The sequence below is a fragment of the Cheilinus undulatus genome, linkage group 11 (assembly GCF_018320785.1).
Source record: "Cheilinus undulatus linkage group 11, ASM1832078v1, whole genome shotgun sequence".
NCBI lineage: Eukaryota > Metazoa > Chordata > Actinopteri > Labriformes > Labridae > Cheilinus > Cheilinus undulatus.
This window is the reverse complement of record NC_054875.1, coordinates 35240066-35262885: the sequence shown is the minus strand read 5'-3', so window position 1 is coordinate 35262885 and position 22820 is coordinate 35240066. Positions and strand designations below refer to the sequence as shown.

At 39.9% G+C, this 22820-nt stretch overlaps 1 protein-coding gene across 3 annotated transcripts in view; it reads right to left on the bottom strand.

Moving 5' to 3' along the window:
• The window catches only part of dlgap4a (discs, large (Drosophila) homolog-associated protein 4a), a 154068-nt gene that overhangs the window by 13274 nt on the left and 117974 nt on the right, over positions 1-22820 (bottom strand). For 2 of the 3 annotated variants that reach the window (XM_041799398.1, XM_041799399.1), the window contains exons 2-5: positions 20166-21437; positions 15658-15890; positions 14520-14664; positions 8139-8379 (exon numbers count right to left, since the gene is read on the bottom strand). In XM_041799398.1, the coding sequence (XP_041655332.1) occupies positions 8139-8379; positions 14520-14664; positions 15658-15890; positions 20166-21368 (1822 nt within the window). In that variant the 5' untranslated portion in view covers positions 21369-21437. Of the gene's footprint in view, positions 1-8138; positions 8380-14519; positions 14665-15204; positions 15283-15657; positions 15891-20165; positions 21438-22820 lie in introns of all 3 variants that reach the window. The other variant, XM_041799397.1, reaches the window with a different exon arrangement.

Sequence of the window (22820 nt, the reverse complement as noted above, 5' to 3'; positions counted from 1 at the left end):
CAGCTGGCTCCACATCACCTACCTACAGTAAGGGCACACTGCCAAGAGGTGATTAAGAGATGGATAAGCTGCCAAGATCCTGGACTTGTGGGGAAGGGCATGCTAATAGCCGGCAGCTGAACTCTACATTTTACTTATTCAGACGCACCATCATTCAAAAGATCATTCATCTTCATTTTAAAAAATATAACCAGCAAAGTGAACAAATGGGTTGGAAGAGCTTGTGATGGTTGAATTGATCATATCAAACTTTTTGAAACTATGTATTACAACTGAAAGTGGATACCAGAGGTTCAAAGAAACAGGAATCAGGTTTGTTTTCTAGGATATTAGGAGAGTCTATACTATTATTTTACCACTGTAAACGTTTTAAAATTATTGTCCGAGTCTCGTTCCATATTCTGTCTCATCTGTATGTTATGTTGAATCCTTATGTTAACACCAACTAACTTCTACTTTGCTTCCTGTAAGATTTTAACTTTGCTTACAAGTGATTAAAAAAATGATTAAGTGTGCGATTCTTACTTTGAGTCTATTAAGGCTAAAATGCTGGCTTGGCTAAGGGAAGATAAAAAAATAAATCACTCTGCTTTACATCTTTGTGTTAACAACTTATGTAGACAGCAGCTGTCTATGAATCACTTCTTTGAAGGGCCCCAATGAAAAAACAATTTAGATCAATTACAACACTGTCAACACAGCTCTGATCACCTAAACTGCATGCTTATGAAAGCCATGCAGTCTCTAATCCAGGATATGATCTGGCTCCATCAGCAGGCCTGTCTGAGAGCTATCAGATGACCACTAATGGGTCCTCCATGGCAGACAGAACTCTGAGTGTACATGATTGACTATTTCAATGTTGTTTTAAAAAAGCAGCAGCAGCTTCTCTCCAATTCTCCATTTAAACTGTCTGGTTTGGGATTTGAGAAGTCTTGATTACAGCTGAACTCTTTCATGAGTCTTTTGACTCACAGTTAAGAGTGTTAATTAGGCTGCAGGGTGAACTATTTTGTGAGAGGAACAAGTTAAGAGTTCAACATTAGATCTAACTGAAGCTTCAAGCTCAAACAAGAGCAAAATACAAACGCAACAAACCTTATAAAAAGGATTGTGGCTTTAAGCCTTTGTAAAAATTTGGATACAGGCCAACCTTCATGAAAAGAGGTGATGGCAGAGCTGTGTCACAGATTAGCTGTCTTATTATAAGGAAGTATGGCAGGCTGTGGGAATCACTGACTGAAAGATTAGACCAGGACAGACAGCTAAGCATGACTTCTGACTAACAGATTAAGCACACAGGGAGCAGCATTCAACGAAATGCCATTTAAATCTGCTAAGGTCATGGTACTATGCTGAATCAATTTAAAATTGGCATTTAACTTAATGTGAGTGTTACTCCAAGACACAATCAAAAAAAAAAAACTAGACATGTTTTTGTGTTGAGCTACTTGAATTACAAATATTCAATATGTGCATGAGGAATTTTGCACTAGAATATCCAACGTGAGTGTAAGCCCCCACCAATTCCTATGTTGAAGCGAGTTAATTAAAAAGCAGTCTAAAGCTATCATGCGGGGCTTTTATGTAAATTTGAGTCACTTTCACATTAAAACAATAAACTCAGCCATTTCAGTTTTCACTCCCCTGACACTGCTCATTATTTCATCACTTAACAGTGTTTTTTTGTTGTTGTTAACACCGAGTTTCAAGAATCCGTCATGAAATCTGTGCTGTTTTCCCAAAATAGCACCATGAACAAGAGAAACGAGCTCAAAGACAGGCATGGTGCACCGACTTCATGAAAGGCGAGCACTACCTGGAAAGACAACGAAAGGCAGGCTGCCATTTTTCAGAACACACACACAGCCAGGAGTGACAACACCCAAAATCAAAAATGTATTTTAAAACCACAGCTTTTATTTCATTAACATTTAGCTTATTTGTTTTGATAGTTTCTACTGCAGCTTCTTTTTCAATAGAACATGTCATCAAAAATTATCTAAAAAAAGAGAAACATATCTTGCCTTGAGAAGCCCCACTGCAAGTGAGACAAAATGCCAATAAATTAGTCCACCCTTTATATTCCTGGAGAGCTGGTTTGTGCATCTTAGCAACTGTAAAGCGTGATATCCTTAAGGTATCCTGTGGATCCTAAACTGACCTCCTGGTCTGGAGCAACAACCTAGGTAACATCCTAATCAGCTGATGTAAAGACATGTGGCAAGTTCCTCTAAGGTCAAACCCTTTAAGATGCCAAACTAGCGTATTACTGTATCTGAGTATCTAATACTTAATTCTGGTATTACACATTTTATTTTTTCTTTTTGTGGATTTTAATCAGTATCAATTTCTGTTTCTGCTGCCTGGGATTAAGTGTGTAAGGCAGGGCAATTAATTGAAATTTAGATCAAATCACAATATAGCTTAATTGTTCAAAGCCAATGGACTGGCCAGATTCAATGTCTGTCATATGGCAATTTAATACTACAAAGCTCAAATCAGAAATGATTGTGCCAGGTATGAAAACAGACCTGACAAATGTCATGATGAGGCAGAAGCTACAGCTGGGGTTTGGTTGTACTGGAAGCTGACAATAATGGCTGCTGCCGGTGTAGCAATTAGCTTGGTTGATTTTGTAGCAAATCAAAAGGATTCAAATGAGGTTTGACATCATTCTGAGCTCTGACGCAGGTGAAGTCCCTAAATGATGATGCAACATTTGGGAATATTAGACAAAATCTGTACATATTTAGGATTTTTTTTCATGGCACCAGTTTCAAGTACATTCAAGAGGTCTTCTGAGAGGTATTAAGGACAATTAGAGCAACGTTGTGGCGTACAAACCAACACAGACAGATATGCCGCCAACTTTAGTTTAAGATCAGAAGACAATTAAGCTTATGCTTATCCTTATCCTTCAGATGTAGCAATAGCATAGCAGCAGTTTGATGATATCTGGGCAAGTGACATCGCACTGTTTCTATCAACTGGCCCACAAGGATTCTGACAAACAAAATGGTTGTCCAATCACCTTCTGAGATTTTTTTTTTTAAGTCCAGCCCTTCCCAAATGTTTACTACAGGCAGTTTTCAAGATAAATGTGAAATAATCCTATGCAATGAGATATGAAACTGCATTTTCCACTTGCAGTGTGCAATATCTTTTTTTTTTTAACTGAAAAGAGTTTCAAAACACCAGGTTTTTTTTTTTTGCAGCAGCAGCAGCAGCAGAGATGTTATACTTTACAAATCATGCAAATATTCAAGTATCAGTTTTTTTCTAGAAAAAGTTTGCAATGAAAATCCCACTTTCCTTATTTTTGTATATACTTTTATCATTAGAAATGAGAATGACATAAAAATGATTATTCCCTTGAATACATCAACTCATATTGTGTTTGCAACATGAGTCAAAATAATTACGATTAGATTTTTTTGTTTCAATCCTTCAGCTCTAAAGTATAGTACTAAGAGGTGCCACCATCCCCACCAGCTTGACAAATAAATACTACTCTAAGAAGTGAAATGCTTTTGCTTTTGAAGAAATTTTAGCACATATCAAAGGTATTAAAAAAGTGTCATATCCTGTCATACAGAAATCGTTTATCATTATATAATAACCCACAACAGGATGTTATACTGAGTGCATTTATCCAGTTCCGCCACAACAAAAGATAACTTTAACATCTATGTCAAAGTTCTCTCACCTTGCATGACATCAGCGCAGTAAATGTCTCCAGTTTACTTCTACCTATAACAACTAAAAACTCCACACACATCATCAGGACGCATGCCTGTTGTTGACCTTACTGTGTGTTGCTTCGCCCATTCAGTAAAGAGATTACCTCATCAATGAGGGTGAGAGGAAGAGCGTGTAATACAGTGAAGGATGACTCACTGTCTATCCATGGAGATATAGACTCACCATGTGTTGTGTAATATGGTGCTGGATACAATGAACACACCTTGTCGCTACAATGAAGCTTTAAAGCTAGTGTTGCTGGTGATACTCGGGAGCCAGTTCAGCAGTCTTTTTTACAACTTCAAATCATAGTTTGCTTTACAAGAGTTGGAATAAAAGCAACCACAAAGGTATCAAAGATTATATTATAGGTACACAGGTGACTCAGATGTCACATTCTTTTTGGGTGCACTTCCTCCTCTGGGAAGATAGTCCTTCTAAAGTAAAGGTAAGAGTACTTTCTGCTGAACTGAAATGCAAAGCATTACGTAGGACAGGAAGCTGATAAATAATTGATTGTGTCCTCAGGTCTCTTCACACATTGGTGCTAGCTACTGAGTAAAAATGGCACTATTAATTGTGGCCCTAAAAGAAGGCACATATAACCAGACTTACTCACACTTGGTCAGTTAATACTACAACAATGAGTTCAGTATCAGTAACATAAAACGTGTGAAGCTGCTTCAAATTAATCGTTACCTAGTCACAAGAAGCACTGACTCAGAAAAAGCAATTGGTAGGACAAGAATGGTTGGTTTTGCCTTTGTAAATGGATATATAAATAAAGCTGATCATGAGTAATAGCTTCCTCCTTGCCCTGGGCTCGCATTACTGTCACATGTTGAATCTGGCATGAGAGAGAACCTGTTAACCTCACTTAACTTTTTTGAAATCTAATGTTAATCCTTAACGTTAATGTAAATGCTCATTAACCTTTGTTAAATCAATGTGACTTTAGAAGAAACAAGTGGTTCGTTGTCGTTTTTTATGAATGATCCATGCCACGACTTTAACTTCTGTATAAGAAACGGTTATTCAATTGTTTCTGTCACACACTGATTAGCCAGTGTTAGCTCTCGGTGTGACAGACGTGGAAGGCTTGGTTAGCCAATCTAGCCGGTAACCGAGCTGTCCATACTCAGCTATTAACGCCTAAGCTACTGTTAGCTTGCTAGTAACGGCTCATTACGGCGTGAGATCACACGGGATATTTAACGTTGAGAAACGTTAGCCGGAGGCAGTGAAAAGCAGCGATAAGAGCGAGCCAACAAAGACATGCTGCTGCTAGTAGCATTTCACCTCGTTATCACCACAGCAACCACGATACTGCCTATCAGCCTCGCCTGCTCGCTGCTCGTATTGGGGTTTCATTCCCTTTCTTCCACGTTAGCTTACGCTAGCTTACCTAACACCATTAGCTTACGTTAGCCTGCTGTTGCTAACGTAACGACTACACATTGTCAGTGAGAGGATTCACGCGTATTCGGGAAAAGGCGACAAAACCTTACTGTGAGACGGTCGAGTAGAAAATCCTTATTTTCTCGCCATTCATGAGAAGCAGACAAGAAGCAGACGGGCTACGGAGTCCTGCCGTGAAATACACAGAAGCGACGCTGTGAAGAAAAGATTTGTAGTACACGCCCTTGACGACGAGGATTGGAGTCCACGTTTTTGTTCGTAACAGCTTTCCGGCCAACGATTGGACGACACTGCTCCGCGCACTCATCGAACTCGAAGGCAATTGGTAGAAATCTATATCTAACGTTGTTGATGACTGTCTCCCTGATAGGTGCGTTTCATTTGTTGTCTGACGCCGCGGGAAACAGACAAGAGTCCTGACATAAAGCTCATACATATTCCATCCACTGTGACCTGAACAATAGAGCTCTGTATAGACGGTGGTAAACGTGGTCCCCGCCCCGTTTTAATGTGGGTAGGCATTAAACTGAATATATAAATATCTAATGATCATTGTTTTCAATAAACTGGTTTAAAATGACTACTGCTTTATTTAAAGAGTGACCTGAAAAGAACAATTAGAGGGCCTGACGTTAAATGCCAACAGAAAAGTAGCATTGTATGAAGGTGTGAATCATTGTAAATATGTGCTTTAGATAATTAAGAAATGTTTATGCACTAAGACACTGGTGGACTCAAAAGGGGGCCAGGGGGGTAACCGCCCCCTTGGTGCTGTAATGTTTAAAAGAATGCTCTTACAATGCCCTCTCTGATGCCCCTATAGGTAGATAACATGATAAAGAGCTTTCTTTGGTGCCCTCTTAGTGGACAAAATTTGACAAGAAGCTTTCTTTAGTTCCCTCTAAGTGGACAAAACCTGACAGAGTGCTCTCTGTAATACTTCTGTGTGGACAAAATTTTATTTGAACTGTTCCCCTTTAGTGCCTTCTGAGTGGAAAAAAACAGACAATTAGCCCTCTAAGTGCCATCTGAATTGCAAAATATGACCAAGTACCATCCGAGGTGCCTTTTAAGTGGACACAACTTGACAAAGTGCCCTCCTTAAGTGCCCTATCAGCGGACAAAATTTGACAAAGGGCCCTCCTAAGTGCCAGTTCCTTCTAAGTGGATAAAATTTGGAAATTGCATCTTAAATGCCCTCCTAAGTTTTCTCAAAGAGGACGAAATATGATGAACTGCCCTCTTTAGTTCCCTCGACATGGATAAAACTTGACAGAGTGCTCTCTTTAGGTCCTATAAAAAATGACTTTAAGTAGACACAATTTGACAAAGTGCTCTCCTAAGTGCCCTATAAGTAGACACAATTTGACAAAGTGCCTTCTAAGTGCCCTATCATTGGACAAAATTTGTCAAAGTGCTTCTTTAAGGTCCTTTGAAGTGGACACTTTTTGAATATTGCCTCTTAAATGCCCTCTGAGGGGTAACATTTTGACAAAGTGCCCTCTTTAGTTCCCTCTATGTGGACAAAATTTGAGAGAGTGCTCACTTTAAGCAATCATGTAGAAAAAAAAATGTAAGTTATCCTCTTTTTGTCCCCTCTGGTGGACATAATTTGACTATAGGCCCTCTTAAGTGTCCCCTCCTAAAGGCCCTGTAAGTGATCAAATTGCCTTTGAAAGCCCTCTGAGAGCATGTTTGACAAAGTGCCCTCCTTAGTTCTCTTCAAAATTTGACAGTTAGCCCTCTCACATGCCCTCTGAATGGACAACATTTGGCAATTCATGAAATTCATGAAAGTGCCCTCCTAAGTTCCCTATTTGGACAAATGTAAAACAAATGTGTGTGTGCTGGCGCCCCAATGCGTAGCCCATAGCAGGTTCTGAATTTATCATTTTTGCCCCTGCCCCTCAGGCACCTTATGAAAACAATTTATATCACTGGGATGACTATAAAAATTCTGATTCCTTTATAGTGTCAAAAAAAAATTTACAAACAAGACAAATTTGTTACAGAATGAATTTTCTGTGACATTGTTTTTTTCTTCAGCAAAATATATCTGATTGTATCATAATTCGCAACACATGAAATAAAATTAAATTAAATTTAGCAACTTAAATTCATAATCCTGCAGTATTTTTTCTTTTATTTTACATAGAAAATACACTTGTAAGGAAAAGAGAACAAAGAAAGAATATCTAAAAGATTGTGTATTCAGTGGCATATTAAAACAAGTTTTCAGTTTTCTTTAAAACCTCAGACGATAAAATTATGTTTTATTTTTATTTCATGTTACAGCATTTGGAACATTTAAGTTAAAAATGTTCATTTATTCACATAAAAGAGAGCTGACTGAATAGAGTTATAGCTGGGGCCTTTAAAATAAATCACTTTCAAGGAACAATAGTTGGAAATTCAACCAAACTCCCGCAAGTTCTAGCCTCTCTTTAAAGTCCATGCACAAGTCAGAAATCAAACAGTGACTAATGTTATTTGGTGGAGGCTGAATGGAGTCAAACCTTGAAGTTCCACTCTTCAAAAAGCAGTGATTAACCACAAAATTTCTCACTCTTCTTCTGCTTTTATTGACTCATCCATTCAGAGGAGGACTGATCCTGTCCGCCTCCGTGTCCCTGTTGCTTTATGACTGTTTTGTCAAGGACTTATACTGATTTTAAAAAAGTATCCAAAAACATTATTTGAACTGGTGTGATGGTTATTATAACACAAATACAAGATCTCTTTTCTACACCCCATGAGTCACATATTTGATTTTTGTGGGAACATGATGTACTTTAAAAAACATTTGTGTGTTAAATTGTCAGTAAATGTATTGCAAAAGAAAATATTCTGTTCACTGTCCTCCTTGCTTTTGGGAGCAACATTACTTTCCTAAGGTTAAGTGTGTGTGGTTCATGTTTAATAGCATGCATTTCCTCCATTTTATCTTCAGTAGCTCTATCCTCTCTGGTACTCACGTGTTTTGGAGCAGTATCCTGCAGTGGTCGGGGGTGGTGAGTCTGAGTCCACAGAGGCTGTGTCTTCATCCTGGGAGCAGCCTGCCTGGATGGCCCGCAGGTAGCTGTGGCTGCGTGACCGGAAGCACGTAGGTGCAGGCAGATCCAGAGCCTCCACTGCCTGCGATTCCCCTTCACAGTACGGTACTGAGTGCCCAAAGCCTTGCCCGCATACCTGAAAGAACGTGTGCAGACTCACACGCTGAGGGCAGAGGGCAGACTGTGAAACATGCACTTATTCACTTCCTGTGTACCTAATGGAAGAAGAAGTACTCTGAAATTTTATTGATCTATACATGCACAAGCATACTGAATCACAAGTCATTTATCAGCAAATAGACAGTTAATGTTGCCTGTAACTGATCAATACATTCTGAACAATAAGCCTATTTATACTGATTCAAATAGAAATGTATAAGCAGCATTTTCTACTACATTCTCAAAGTTGAGCCTTTTTTTTTTTTTTTTAGACAAATAAGGTGTTAGGGGTAGAGGTGTCCAAACTTTTTTCACTGAGGGCCACATACAGAAAATGTAAGAATGACTGGTCCACTTTAATGTGTCTCACCTTTGTGTTAAAATTAGTTTGCTCCAGGAAAAGCAGCATACATCTCAGGTAAGAAAACAAATAGCCTTGCACACTTACCCAATTTACTGGCTAACAAGGCAAACAGCCAATCATTGTTAGGGATTTTGGAATATTTTGACAGACTTCACGGTCACCATGGCCAACAGCTCTGGCTACCATCAGATCCAATCAGAGGACTTAGTTGAAGCACAAGCTTCATGATGTGCTTGACTATTTAAAATGTGGGCAAGCTCAAGCTCCTAGCCACACAGTCTCCATTGCAAACATTTCTGATACACAGTGGGTCTTTCTGAAGAGCTCAGTGACTTCAAGCATGGCACTGCGATGGATTGCAATGAGACAGTGAAATTTTAACCCTCCTGGGTAGTCCAGTCAAGTGTTAGTGATATTATTAGAAAGTGGAAGCATTTAGGAACAACAGCAACTCAGCCACATAAAATCACAGAGCAAGGTCAACAACTGCGAGAGTGCATGGTGCGTAAAAGTCACCATTCCATAGCTGAAGAGTTCCAAACTTCCACTTGCATTAATGTAAGCACAAAAACAGTGCAGTGGGAGCTTCATGTATTGGGTTTCCATTGCCGAGCAGCTGCATGGAAGCCTCAGATCACCAAGTCCAATGCCAAGTGTTGGATGGAGTGGTGCAACGCGCACTGACACTGGACTGTAGTGCAGTGGAAATGTGTTCTGCTTGAGTGCCAAATCATGCTTCTCAGATGGGCAAGTCTGGGTGTGACCATTTTTCAGGGTTTGGACTAGGCCCCTTATTTCCAATGAAGGCCAATCTTAATGCTTTGGCTTACCAAGACAGTTTAGACAATGCTATGCTTCCAACTTTGTGGCAACAGTTTGGGGAAGGTCTATTCCAACATGACTGTGCCCAAGTGCACAAAGTAAAACTATAAAGACACGGTTTGATGAGTTTGGTGTGAAGGAACTTGACTGGCCTGCACAGAGCCCTGATCTTAACCCATCAAGCACCTTTGAGAAGAACAGTGGAGATCGCAAGCCAGGCCTTCTCGTCCAACATCAGTGCCTAACTTTGTATGTGCTTTACAGAATGAGTGGGCACAAATTCCCACAAAAACACTCCAAAATCTTGTGGAAAGACAAATTCCATATTAAAGTACATGTGTTTGAATACAATGTCATTACAATCCATGGCTGTGTAATGGTCAGGTGGCAGAATGCTTTTGTCCAAATATTTTCTCCAATTTGCAATTTCAAAGACCTTACTGACATCTTAAGTACAACAGAGAAAATAATTCTACATTTCAGGGTTATAAAAGTTTGGAAATGAAAGCATTCCCTACAATTTTTTATGTTTATGTAATATTCTAATATCATTTTTTCATCCTGATGGCATCTAATACCATCTTATACATGTGTTTATAGTTGTACAAAGTGCCACCTTCTCTTTGGGTTGTTGTAAAATTATAATAAGAATCCTATATTATTTTTTAAGTCTGACTGCAAATACTTACTCTACCTGAGTAAATGTGCAGGGCTATTAAGTGCTCTCTTTTCCTTAGAGGTTACAGAATACATTAGATTTCCAGTAGTGATTTTTTATAGTGAATGAAAATGTTAAAAATGTCCATCTTCAATGGTATAATTGCTTTTTCATATTAAATACTGTGATGAGCTTAAAATGAGCTTAAACTAGTCTGCATGACTCCATTTTGTTCTTGGTGAAAGGACATAACAAACATTTCTTGCAGCATTGTATGAGTTACTATAAATAGCTTTGTTTCAGTCCGCTATGATGAATAAGCAGTGACACCAAGCAATGACTTAAATGTTTGATGAAACAACATCAAAAGAGCAAAAACATCCAGAAGCATCTTGTGTTTGGTATTTCAGTAGCAAATCTGAATTTATATTGAGTTGTAGAAAAATGTGAATAACAGTCTCTAGAAATCAGCCGTTCCCCTCCAAAGATTCTTAACTCTATCTGACTTCTCTGTCAACCTGAAAGAAATTGAATCTCTTAGCTCTCTCTCTTGAATTTCTCACTTGCCAAATACAAAAGCTCCCATGTGAGAGACTGATGTTTCCTTATTAAAGATGTTTGCATTAGTCCTGTGTGCGTCCCAGTGCAATCCTGTGGATGAAGATATACAAGCTCCCTCAGGTTTACACTGAGCCATACGTCCCACTTTACAAACATGCTCAAACATCTCTTTTGTTCCCTGCTGGCTTATTTATACAGTATACCATCCCAGCAGATCTTACATGCACTCTTTTATCCTCTCATGGTAGCTTCAAACCTCCAGAGCCCTGTCAATGTGTCGTGTAATTATAGAGATTCCTCGGCTGATTTCGGCTTTGATCACATTTATTTTTCCTTTTGTGTCAATGGAATCAGTCCAATAAAGGGAAATCACAGTTCAGTTAAATAATAAGCCGCCATCTCCCAACTTTACTCCCTAAAAGTAGCTGTCTTTGTTGAAAAGTCAGCTCATCACAGAGCCACAAGTCAAATATAAGCAAACCTGTTTGTGTAGTTCTTGTCAGAAATATCTTATTTCACTCACTTTAGCCACATTCATATGAAAGGCCCAGTTAAACATCTTATTTTAAGAGATAAAAAGCTTCTTTAGATAACAAAGCCAGAGGACTACAGGAAATATCCAAATCTAAGTCTGGGCAACATGGACCAAAATGTCAACATTTTTTAGCTGAATTGGCATACAAGACTTTTTTTTTCTGAAAAATGGTGCTCACAAGACCAGAACCTTGACACGATTCAACAAAAATAGAAGTCCTAGACACCAACTGTAATTGAACTTTTCATTTTAATGATCAAACACTGCAGAAAAACTCAACTGTCTAAATTGTGAAAACTCATTGGCAACACATCTAATACTGAGGTTGTTGAAATATCTGTATTCCTTAACAGCATGTGCTTCAAAATAATAAAATATCCATAATATCAATAATTGCGGTATCAAAAAATACAGACACGGTCATGGTCTTTGGTTATATTTTTTCTTAAAGAGAGTTGAGAGAGGTTTCCCAGCTCCTCATCAGTTCCACCCACTCTTCCAAATGATGCCAGTGTATCTTGCAGTTCAGATTGAGTGCTCAGGAGTTTTTCCTGCAGTTCTTGATTATTACAACAATCAATTCCCTTTTATCTCATTAGAAAATACATTGATATATAGCTAAGAAGCTTCATTAGGGCTGTCAGTATTAATGCATTAATCAGGATGCGATTAAGGTTCACAATTATTCCACTGGGGGTGGAGGCAGATCTCAAGGGGGGCGTGGGGCCTTGTCTGCTCTGATGTCAAAGTTAGATGTGCATATATTTTTCAAAACCATGATTAGAGACATAATCTGCAGTGATAAAAAAAGATCTGTGTCTATTCATTTTTGAGAATTTATGGCTATAGAGTCATGAATTTACACGAAACTAAACTCCATATTTCAGAGTTTGACAATTTGTAGAGTTATAAGAAAAAAAAGAAAAATTCAGAGTTTAAAAAGTTGTATGTTCTGATGTTAATAACCAAAGATTTCAAGTTTTTAATTTGCCAGCACAACATATTGCCTGTTTGAGATTTGTTTTTAAATTCAACCTTATTGATAAACAAAGTAATTACACTAACAGAATGACCACAGTGAAAACATTACAGACTAATAAACATTTCGTAAATAAAAAAGAGAAAAAATTTCAGAGATCTAACCCAGAATTCAATAATAGTAGATCTGTTTTAGGAGTGGTTACACAGATGGTGGCTTGCTTTAGCTTTGTTAGCTTTAGCTAAAGCTTACATAGCTGTGCTAGCGACATAATTAACATTACAACATAAGCCAATGTGGCTAAGTTAGCTTAAGCAAAGTGAGTTTTGGCATGTATTGCTATCTATGGCTTTAGCAAAAGTAGCTAAAGCAAACGTAGCTATGCAGAAGATGTAGATACGTTGCTCATGTAGCTGCTTTGTGTGCTTAGCTTTGTTAGCTACAGAACCAATTAGCTTTAGCTAATGTTTTCAAGGAGGATGAGCTTTAACCTGTAAGCGGGTTGTTTAACTGGCTATTAAATGTTTTGTAATCAGGTTTTGTAGGTGAGGTTTTTAACTTTTAACTTCGGTATCCAGACTCTTACCCTAAACGAAGTTTAATCTGATAGTATTTGGAAAGTTTTATCACCTATTTCTGTTCTGAGATATACAGCGTCTCAGATAAGTGGACATCAGAAACGAGTGGGCTGCAGCTAGACTGTCTCAGAAATATGTGCCTTCTTAGTCCAGTTGATAATAATTCATTATTGATCAGTCCCATAAGTATAATTTGATTTGACTCTCAACTGTGAGGAAAAAGGCTTTATCTGGTATGATATTTTTTCCAGCGATTGAGCTTTATCTGACTATAAAAACATTTCTGTTCATGTCAATTTTTTCCACAAAAATACAACTTTTTAACTTGAAAATTTTGAGTTTTTTTCTCAAGAATTAACAGATCATCCTTACATTTAATTTTTTTAATATGGCCTTAAATTGAGTCATAATAATAGTATAAAGCTTATACATAGATCTTTTGAAAAGCACCTATTAAGTATGTAGGCCTATTATGTTGAAATTTATCAACGAAAATGATCAAAATTGATGTTTTCTTTTTCCAAGTGGGTCCTCTGGGGCTTAGCTTTCTTTGATACGAGTGGGGGGGGCTTTAGGAAAAAAGGTGGTAAATCCCTGCTTTATTTTCCCTTAAGCACATTTTAAAGGTCACATATTATACAAAATACACTTTTAAAGGCTTTTCTAGCCAAAATATGTGCCCCTGGTCTGTCTACAATCCCCCCAAGAATCAGATGATGTCATGACGGGAGTTAGCACCGCCCTCAGGTTCGGTTGGCCCTCCCCACTTGGAAGAAAGTTCCGCTCTCCTCTCTTGGTCCTACTGTGGATCAGGAGAGGAGGGCGGAGCTTCCTCTCAGCTGCAAGCTCAGAGAAGGATCAGGAGAGCCACATCCATTTCCTGAGACGGGGAGAGTCAGGGGCGGAGTCAGACAGCTCATTAACATTTAAAGCTACAGACACAGAAACAGCTCATTCTGAGCAGGGCTGAAACAGAGGGGTTTTTAAACCTACAAAAATCCAATACTGGAGTGTTTTTTTAGCAACAAATTCCCAGGCATGTTTTGGGGACCTCTGAGACTAATATTACCCATCTTAAAGGGGTATAATATTTGACCTTTAATGCATCCCTGCAGCCACAGTGATATGAAATAAATACATGACTGCTTCTTAATATCTTCTTTTACTTTAAAATTCTCAGACAGCTTAGTGGAGAAGTCAAAGGTCATCTGCACCTTGTGTAATTAAACCTCTCACTTCATTGTCTTTATTTTCTTTTCAATCAAGAACAAGTTCCTTTTTTCAATCTACCCAAAATTCCTTTTTATCTTTTCAAAATAAAAGCAGGACTGCAAAAAAACAGGGAATCAATTAACATTACAGTACAAAACCCCCAAATGCCTCAGTGGCTATTTTTCGAGGCCCCTTGGAGCACAAGGACCCAGCCAATTGCCTACCTTGTAATAGTAAAGCTGCCTATGCATGGGGCTTGACCTAACCTCTAGGCCATCTGTGCCCTGTGATTAGATATTTCTGATTGTAAATTTGACAAATACACTTGCTCAGATGTTTTGACTCCAACACTAAGTTAGGTGCATTTGCATCTTAATGATAAAAAAATACCATGCTACAGTTATAGCAACCTCATTGATGAAATAACAGACATACCTGGGATGGGACTCTGCCCAGTGTGCTGGAGCATTGGCTGTAATCATTGTTCCTGTGGCGGGGCGGGGCCTCCAGCGGGCTCACCAGACAGTCTAAGTTATCAAGGCTCCGGTTGGTCGACAGCTCTTTCAGGGATGGCAGGGAGCTGTAAAAGTGAATGTTATAATCATCCTCTCAGAGGCCAGAGAGCGGAATAAATAAGGGTTGTGTTTGTTTGATGATATCCAGGAGGATATTTAATTACACTCTCTAAAAATCCACTAGGTGATTTGAAATTAAATATGGCTGAGATGTGTGAGTAGGGGGATACTCATTGAATACCAGCACAGAGGAAACAATTATGAGTAAAACTCCTGACTGTGTTTCAAGCATCGATGTGATTTCTTAAGTTTCCTCTGTTCTGGATAACCCTTTTTACACCTGGTGTTAGGGAAAAGGTGTACGCACTGAGCAGCAGGGTGTGGTGAGGTGATTTTCATGAAACATTTGCATGTTATGAAATCAAAAGGCTTGAGGAAGCGGGTTAAAATAGTAACACACCACTCAGGGTAGGAGATGGAGAGAAGGGGGGCAGAGAGGAAAACTACCAGGAGGGAAAGGCAAAAAATAGGTGGTTGGGAAGTGGCAGTGGGGAGAGTGAAGGTGGGCTGGAGGGCCACACTGCCTGCCTGAGGATGACACTGACCTCAGATGCTGCATAGAGCATGCACTCTGCAGTGGAGACCACAGATAATCCTCCCGCATGAGAGCGTAGCAACGAGGCCTGCACGTGTGGATGTAGGGGTAAAAAACATGGCAAAAATTCATCTGCTACTGCTTTTATATGTAAAAAATTATAAACCTTCCCTTCTTTGATTAATCCACATGTCTAGCACCAAAATTAGCACCTATGAGCCTGTTTAAAATAGTGCTGCTTCAACTCCAGGCAGCTATTCCTGACTCAATGCTGCCACCTGCTGACTACTTTAGGGGACAAAAGAAACTAACGTCATCCCCACACTTTCATCAACTCTTCTTCAGAGCTGGTTTCTGTTTCAATGAATGTAAAGTAAAAAGCACAAGGATCACTATGGCAAAACAATGAGCATGGTAATTGGGGTTATAATCCCAGTAAAATGGTATAAAAAATGGGACTCACTTGCGGGGAGGTGGAGGTGGCTGCTGCTCACTGAGGGAGTGCTGGGTGGCCTTCAGGTAGCTGTGGCGGCGGGCAGCAGACTTAGGAGAAGGCTTGGGGCTTCCCTCTGAGTCCTCGCTGTCTTCTAAGTCACCCATAGCCTTCACATAGCTGCCGCTGCGCATCCTTCTACAGGGGATCTCTGTTCCTCTGGCCCGGCCACGACCCAGAGTTCCTGTCCATTCCCCTGGGACCTGGATTTAGTTACATACATACAGATGTGAGACTCTTGTTTACAATAAAAGTTCAGGAGTATCCAGGTTAACACTGCAGGGATGGAACATAACAAATTTCATCAACTCACGTTACTGTATTTGAGCAGCTTTTGTACATTTTTGAGTTTACTTTTACTGGAGTATATCTTAGGAAAACATTGCACTTTACTATACTAAAATAGCTTCTGTTACTGAGTAAAAAAATCAACTAAATGGCAAAAACAGATGGTGCAAGGTTTTAATCAGTACATGAATCCGGACACTTCTTTGGCGTCTGCTACCATGTTGGTCTGTAGTAAGATTATGATTCTAAATACTGTGTAAATGGTGCTTTTGCATTTACCTCTATCATAAAGGTATGCCTTTAATTACAGTGCATTTAGAAAGTATTCAGACTCCCTTCACTTCTTTCAATTTTGTTTGGAAAAGGCCCACACCTCTCTATAGAAAGCCTCACAGCTGGCTTTCACATGGGGTTCTTTGCAAACTCCAAGCAGGCCTTCTTGTGTTTTAGTGTTTAGTCACTCTGCCATAAAGCCCAGATCGGTAGAGGGCTACAGTGATATTTGTCCTTCAAGAATTTTGCCCCATCTCCACACAGGATCTTTGAAGTTCAGTCAGAGTGACCATCGGGTTCTTGGTCACCTCTCTTACTAAGGTATATCTGCCTGGATTGCTCAGTGTGGTAATGTGACTGGCTCTTGGCAGAGTCCTGGTTGTGCCAGACAAATCTGTGCAGATCCTGTCTCTGAGCTCTTTAGGCAGTTCCTTTGACCTCATGGCTTGTGGTCCATCTGAAAAGTCCAAAAAATCGTTCCCTTAGTCCTTTCCTATCCACTTTTCCTCAACCATGATGAAAAACTTAAAGGGTCAAGGAAATGTGGGAGTAAAAGGATAGGAAAGGAGAATAGAAGTGAAGAGAATCTGACTGTACTTACCCTATACCATTGTGATGTTGGTTAATTGTAGAAAAACTAAAATTTAACACTGATGGAGTACAAAATGTGCATCACTCAGTAAGTTCTCTTAGTCTATTGCAGTGAATGAACATTAAAGCTACAGTGATAAATATGAGCTCATAAAGGTTATGTTTTAACATTGCCGTAGATTAAGCAACAAAACTATGAAGTTACACATTGTTGATAGAAGCCTTCCACCTCCTCTTTTTGCCATTTAGTTTAGATTTTTTTTTTTTTACTCACTAGTGGTTTCTATATAAAATGTAGCAAATTACAATACTTCCCTCAAAATATACCTCAGAAAATCTAAAGTTACTGTTTTTTAAAACTACTCAAAAAAATTCTAGTACACAAAAAGATTCTCAAGTACAGCAACATGAGGACATGTATTAAGTTATTCCCTGCTCCTGTTTGCTTTTCAACCCAACCCCATTAAGTATCAAAAGTTAACATGCAGTAATCAATACATTCAATAAACTTTAAATGAATGACTTTTTACTTTAACTGGTTTTGTTTTATAGAACAGACATTTTACCGCTGTTTTATTTGATTTAAATCAAAGTGACTACATTTTTGACTTGAGTGCTTTTTAAAACATTGATTTTGTTCACATTTTGGGATAGATTTTCATATTATGATTCTGAACATGTGAACTGATGGTACTTAAAGTTCCTGTGAGGGTTTTTCTGCTGCTTTGATAACACTAAAATGAATGCTGGCACCCCTGTATGAAAGCAAATGACCCTTGGCTGTAAGACTGGAAATTTTATTACATTTTACATTGCAAGGATTGATATGAAAAGTATAAAAGACACAAGAATGAGACTTTTTAATTAAAAAACACAGCGTACACATGTGCAAGACAAAGTAAGTAAAGCAAGGAGGGGTACCACTTATCGGGGCAATGACTACTGAGCAGTTCAGCTGCGTCCCATTCACTGGTATAGCAGCGCCTGTAGACAGTCTGGCTGCAGACCTTAGCTCTCAGAAGCCCCTTCTCACAGACAATTACTCTGAGACGCTATCAGTATGGAAGTGCCGTATTTTGCTGGTTCAACAAATTCTGGCAGCTAGATTTATAAAATAACCACACTGCAAACCTTAAACTGTAAAAACAAATACAAGGGCCCAACGTAAGGTACCAAATTTCCCAGCTTTTTGGACTTGATGGGCCAACATGATAACCTGACACGCCATGGATTTGTTTCACACATTCATCTGGAAAACCTCCCATGGACAGTGTTTGGGAAAGGGCAGAACTTTTGAAAAAAAAAAAAAAAAAAACTCGGAAGGTGATTGGATGAACGTTCTGTCTGTCACGTTTTTACAGACCAATCAGAGCAACAAGACACGGGACGTCATAGCCGCTACAGAGGAGTAAACTCCATAGACGTAAACCACGGTGACTGTAGACTTTTGCTGTTTTTGAAAAGAAAACAACTCAATACTGTTTTTTTGTTCTTCTTTTAACAAAGACGTCAAGTTCTGATAAAACTGATGCTATAGCAGCATCCATGCTAACGACTTCCATAATTGCACCGGCCTCTTGTCACTGCTTGCTTACGTCACGACTCTGCAGAGCCTGAAAGTACTGCCTCTCATCTCTGATTGGTCCTGCCACTTTCAAACCAGGCCCGAATGGTTCAGATGGGAGCTTTGCAAGATGGATTCGCCAGTAGGAAACACTAAAACGGGTGAATCTTATGCTTTTCAAGGTTACTAACATACTTCATGTTGCCTTTTGGCTGACAAAACCTGCCAATAGCTAAAAAATGTTGAAACAAAATTTTCTGATACAACTAGTATAGATTTCTCTACTTGTACTATAGTCATCATAGTTTAAGAAACTAAAACTGAATATGTGTTGAATAAACTAGTAAGTTATCAAAAGAGCACCCTCTAATTCATAATAGTTCACTCAACATTAATCAAGTTGGATTTTTTACAGTGTACAGACGAAGCAACATTTCAGAAACACAATAGAGAAAAAGGTCAGAGGTCTAACCTGGGGGTAAATTATGTATAGAGCTGTTTCAGAGGTAGATACATGATAAGTAGTTGGCTTTAACCTTGTTAGCTTTAGCTAAAGCTAACATAGCTATGCTAGCTATGCAGTTTAAGTTCCTATGTAAGAAAATGTAGCTACGATAGCTTTAGGAACGTGAGCTTTAGTAACGAGGACTATAGCAACGAGGGCTTTGGCAAATCTAGCTAAAGCTAGCATAACTAGGCTACACGAGCTATGTAGATTACGCAGCTGCGTTGCTTATGTAGCTTTGTTTGTATCAATGAGCTTCCTGAGCTTTAGCTTTGGCTAGGTAGCTACACTGTCTACAAGGCTTTCGCAGCTACTGGAGCTACAGAAGCTACGTTAGAATGTTTTCATTGTGAGCAGGAAGTTTATCTGTCTGAATTAGATTTTGTGATCAGGTTTTGCAGGTCAGGTTATTTACTTTTAACTTTTGATATCTAAACCCCTTACATTATACTCTACCCTAACTGAAGTTTAATCTAATTTTGTTTTGAAAGTTTTAGTGTGTACTTCCATTCTGACAGATGCAGCATCTCATAGTAATGGTCTGCAAGAGAGGGTGTCTGAGAGCTATGGTCTGCAGCCAGACCAGTCTCCAAGTGGCTATACTCTCAATTTATGTCTGATATTTTTTAAGCAAGCCATCCAGTAAAGAACAAATGATTTACACACTGCTCTTACATATTTAGTACACCTAAAAACAGGACTTTTGTATTACTAAATTGACTCTCAACTTACAGTACAGTAGTTCTGTTCACATCACTAGATATCCCAGAGAATGTGAAGTATGACCTGCACTTCTCTGACTCTCATTGGCTTACTCTGTTATTCTTAGCCAACAAACAAGAAGACAGCTAAGGCAAAGTAAGGTGGGTCATGCATATTGTTCCCCACTTTCTCCCCCTGATTTCCTACTCTATCCACTATCCTATCTAAAACAGAGCTCCAAAGGTAACACTTTGTCCACAGGGGGCATCAAAATACCTGCAAACCTCTAGTTCATCACAGGAGCTTTAAGACAGAAAATATGGTTTAGGAAAAGTTATGATTTATGAGAAAATTATAAATAATAATTTTCATAAGTAGGATAAATAATAAAGGGCAAACTCTACATGATCAAAAGAATAAGGATCAATCCAGGCAAATTAGAAGTTAAAGTATGAATTTTGCTAAAAAAGTGATCTATCAAAGCAACAAACCTGAGGGAAATAATAAAAAAAGCATGCAAACTTACAAAGAATGATGATGAAGATGAATACTCACTGTCCCTCCTACCTGTAGAAACTGTTGAGCCAAATCTTGGTGGCATGACTTTGATTTAAGCAGCGTCCTGTTGACTGTAGCTGAGCCCTTCTGCAACACTTGCCTAGCCTGGCTGAGGGTGAGAGTGGACCAGGAGCCCCTCTTCACCAGCGTGTCATCCTTGCTAACTCCTCTTCTTCCCTCTTCTTCTTTGCATCCTACCTGCGTCGCTGGGCACGCCAGAAACTTGAGGTCACTGCTGCTTTTGGAGGTCTTGAGCGTGTGTGCAGCAATGGTGTTGTAGCCCTGTGGGATGTGTCTGGCCTGGCTGTCCGACACCGCTCTGCCCAGAGTCATCATGCTCAGCGGGTTGCGGTAACCTACAGCAATGGTGCCAGCTTTGGTGGTGTCAGTGTCCAGAGCGTCGTCTGAGCCCCAGAGGCCTAGTGCATTGGGCCTGGGTCTCTGCTTCGGCCCCTCAGTTTTAGCCCTATCTTTACTCTTGCTCCTGCGTGATGGCCTGCCTCCATCCTCGCCTGCTCCTGTGTTTGCTCCTCCCCCAGAGCGCCCATTTAAGCTGCCTTTGATTGCAGAGTTTTCCAGTGACTGTGACTTTGCAAATAGCTTCTGAACAGAGTGCATCAGGTGGCGGATCCGCCCCGGGCTCTCACTGCGCTGCTTTGAAATGCGGCCCCTGTGAAACTGCAGTGTGCTGAAGCCGTCTCGCTGCAGGGGGAGGTGCCTCTCCAGCTGATCCAAAAGGTTGGAGGGTAGCCGGTTCATCTTGGCGGCTGCTGCAGAGGAGATGGTGGCCGATCCACTGGTGATCATAGGAGTGAGCCCTAGCCCCAGCCCCATTCCCATAGACAGGGAAGTGGAGAGTGTGCCTGCCCTGCCACCCTGCCCGACTCCGCCACCGCCTGCAATGCATGCCTGTGAGCAGTCCCCCTGTTCACCCTGGGAGGTGAAATGCAGCCGAGGGAAGGTGCTGCTGCTGGAGATCTGGCTGAAAGGCAGCAGACAGTCTGGGGTCAGTGAGGTGGGGCTGGTGGGTGGGCACTGGTGGAGATGGGGGTCCAGGGTGCCATAGTGGTTGATGGTGGGGCTCAGCAGGAAGGAGCTGTGAGGGTCAGAAGTCAGGGGGCAGAGGGGCTTCTGAGTGCAGCCCGGTGGTTCACACGAGTCGGACAGGTGACGGCTGCGGTTGGCTCCTAACCCTTTCATGGCGGCTGAGGTGTCGTCTTTAGTACATGTCTCCAATCAGAATGGGTCTACTGACCGGAGAGGCTCATCCTGAAAAGACAGAAGGAGAGAGACAGAAATCATTGATAAATGCAGCTTTATTGTTATGCATTATTATACTCAGGTGGAAGCTGCTGCAAAAACATGACTTGTTGATGCCATTTTACTGCCTTTGATCTACTACAGTGATGTTATATTTATGCCGAGAAGCATCCCCACACCATGATGCTGCCACCACCATGCAGTATTTGTTGTCAGCCAAATATAGTGCCTTGTCTGATGCCAAGAAGGCCCTTTTTGGTCTCATCAGACCAAAGAACTGTCTTCCACTTGACCATGGACTCTCCCACATACCTTTTGGGGAACTCAGGTTTAACATGAGTTTTTCTTCAACAGTGACTTTCTCTTTGCCACATAGAGCTTTAACTGGTGAAGAACCCAGGCAACAGTTGTTGCAGACAGAGTTTCTCCCATCTCAGTTGCTGAAGCTTTTAACTCCTTCAGAGTAGTCATAGGTGTTTTGGTGGCCTCGCTCACTAGTCTCCTTCTTGCGCGGTCACTCAGATTGTAAGGGCAGCCTGATCTAGACAGATTTACACATGTGCCAGATTCTTTCTATTTGTTGATAATGGATTTAACTGAACTCTGGGGGATGTTCTGAACTTTGGAATTTTTTTGTGTCCATTCCCTGACAAGTTGCTTGGAGTGTTCTTTTGTCTTTGTGGTCTAATGGTAGCCAGGAATTCTGGACAAGACAGATGACTTTATACTACAATCACTTTAGACACATTCACTGCACTCGATGATCCCCTTTTCAATAATTGTGAGACTACTTGCACATAATTGTGTGGGCCTCTGTTGAGTTAGGTCAGTCACTTTAAAGGGGGTGAATATTAATGCAATCACTTATTTTACCTTATATATATTTTTATTCAATTGAGTTTACTTTGTAGAAATGTGTTTCCACTTTGACTAAAGATATTTTTTGTAATATTTATGTAAAAAAAAAAAAAGCCAAATTACTATATTGATTGATCTGTTAAGTCAATAAAGGGTAAAACATCCAAGGGGGTTGAATACGTTTTATAAGCACTGTATATCCAAGCTAATCACTTCGTTTCAGTGTGATCGCTGCAACCCTCCTCCTCCCCAGCCACCTCCATTACATCTCAGCAGCATCTGGGTCAAGGTCCTCTGAAATCTACTCTTCTTTAGGAGTCTCTTACTCATCTTATCTTACTCCTTCCATCACCACCATCAGTGTCTAGACTCCATAGCAGGGTATCCTATCCTGCTGTCCGTCTCACTACTCCTTCAAGTTCATAACGACATAAAGATGGAGTCTGTACGCCAAAGACATTTCACAATTCCAAATATTGCCAAACATTTCCAAACTTGTAAAATAAATCACTGTTAAACTCGTGTAATTCTCTC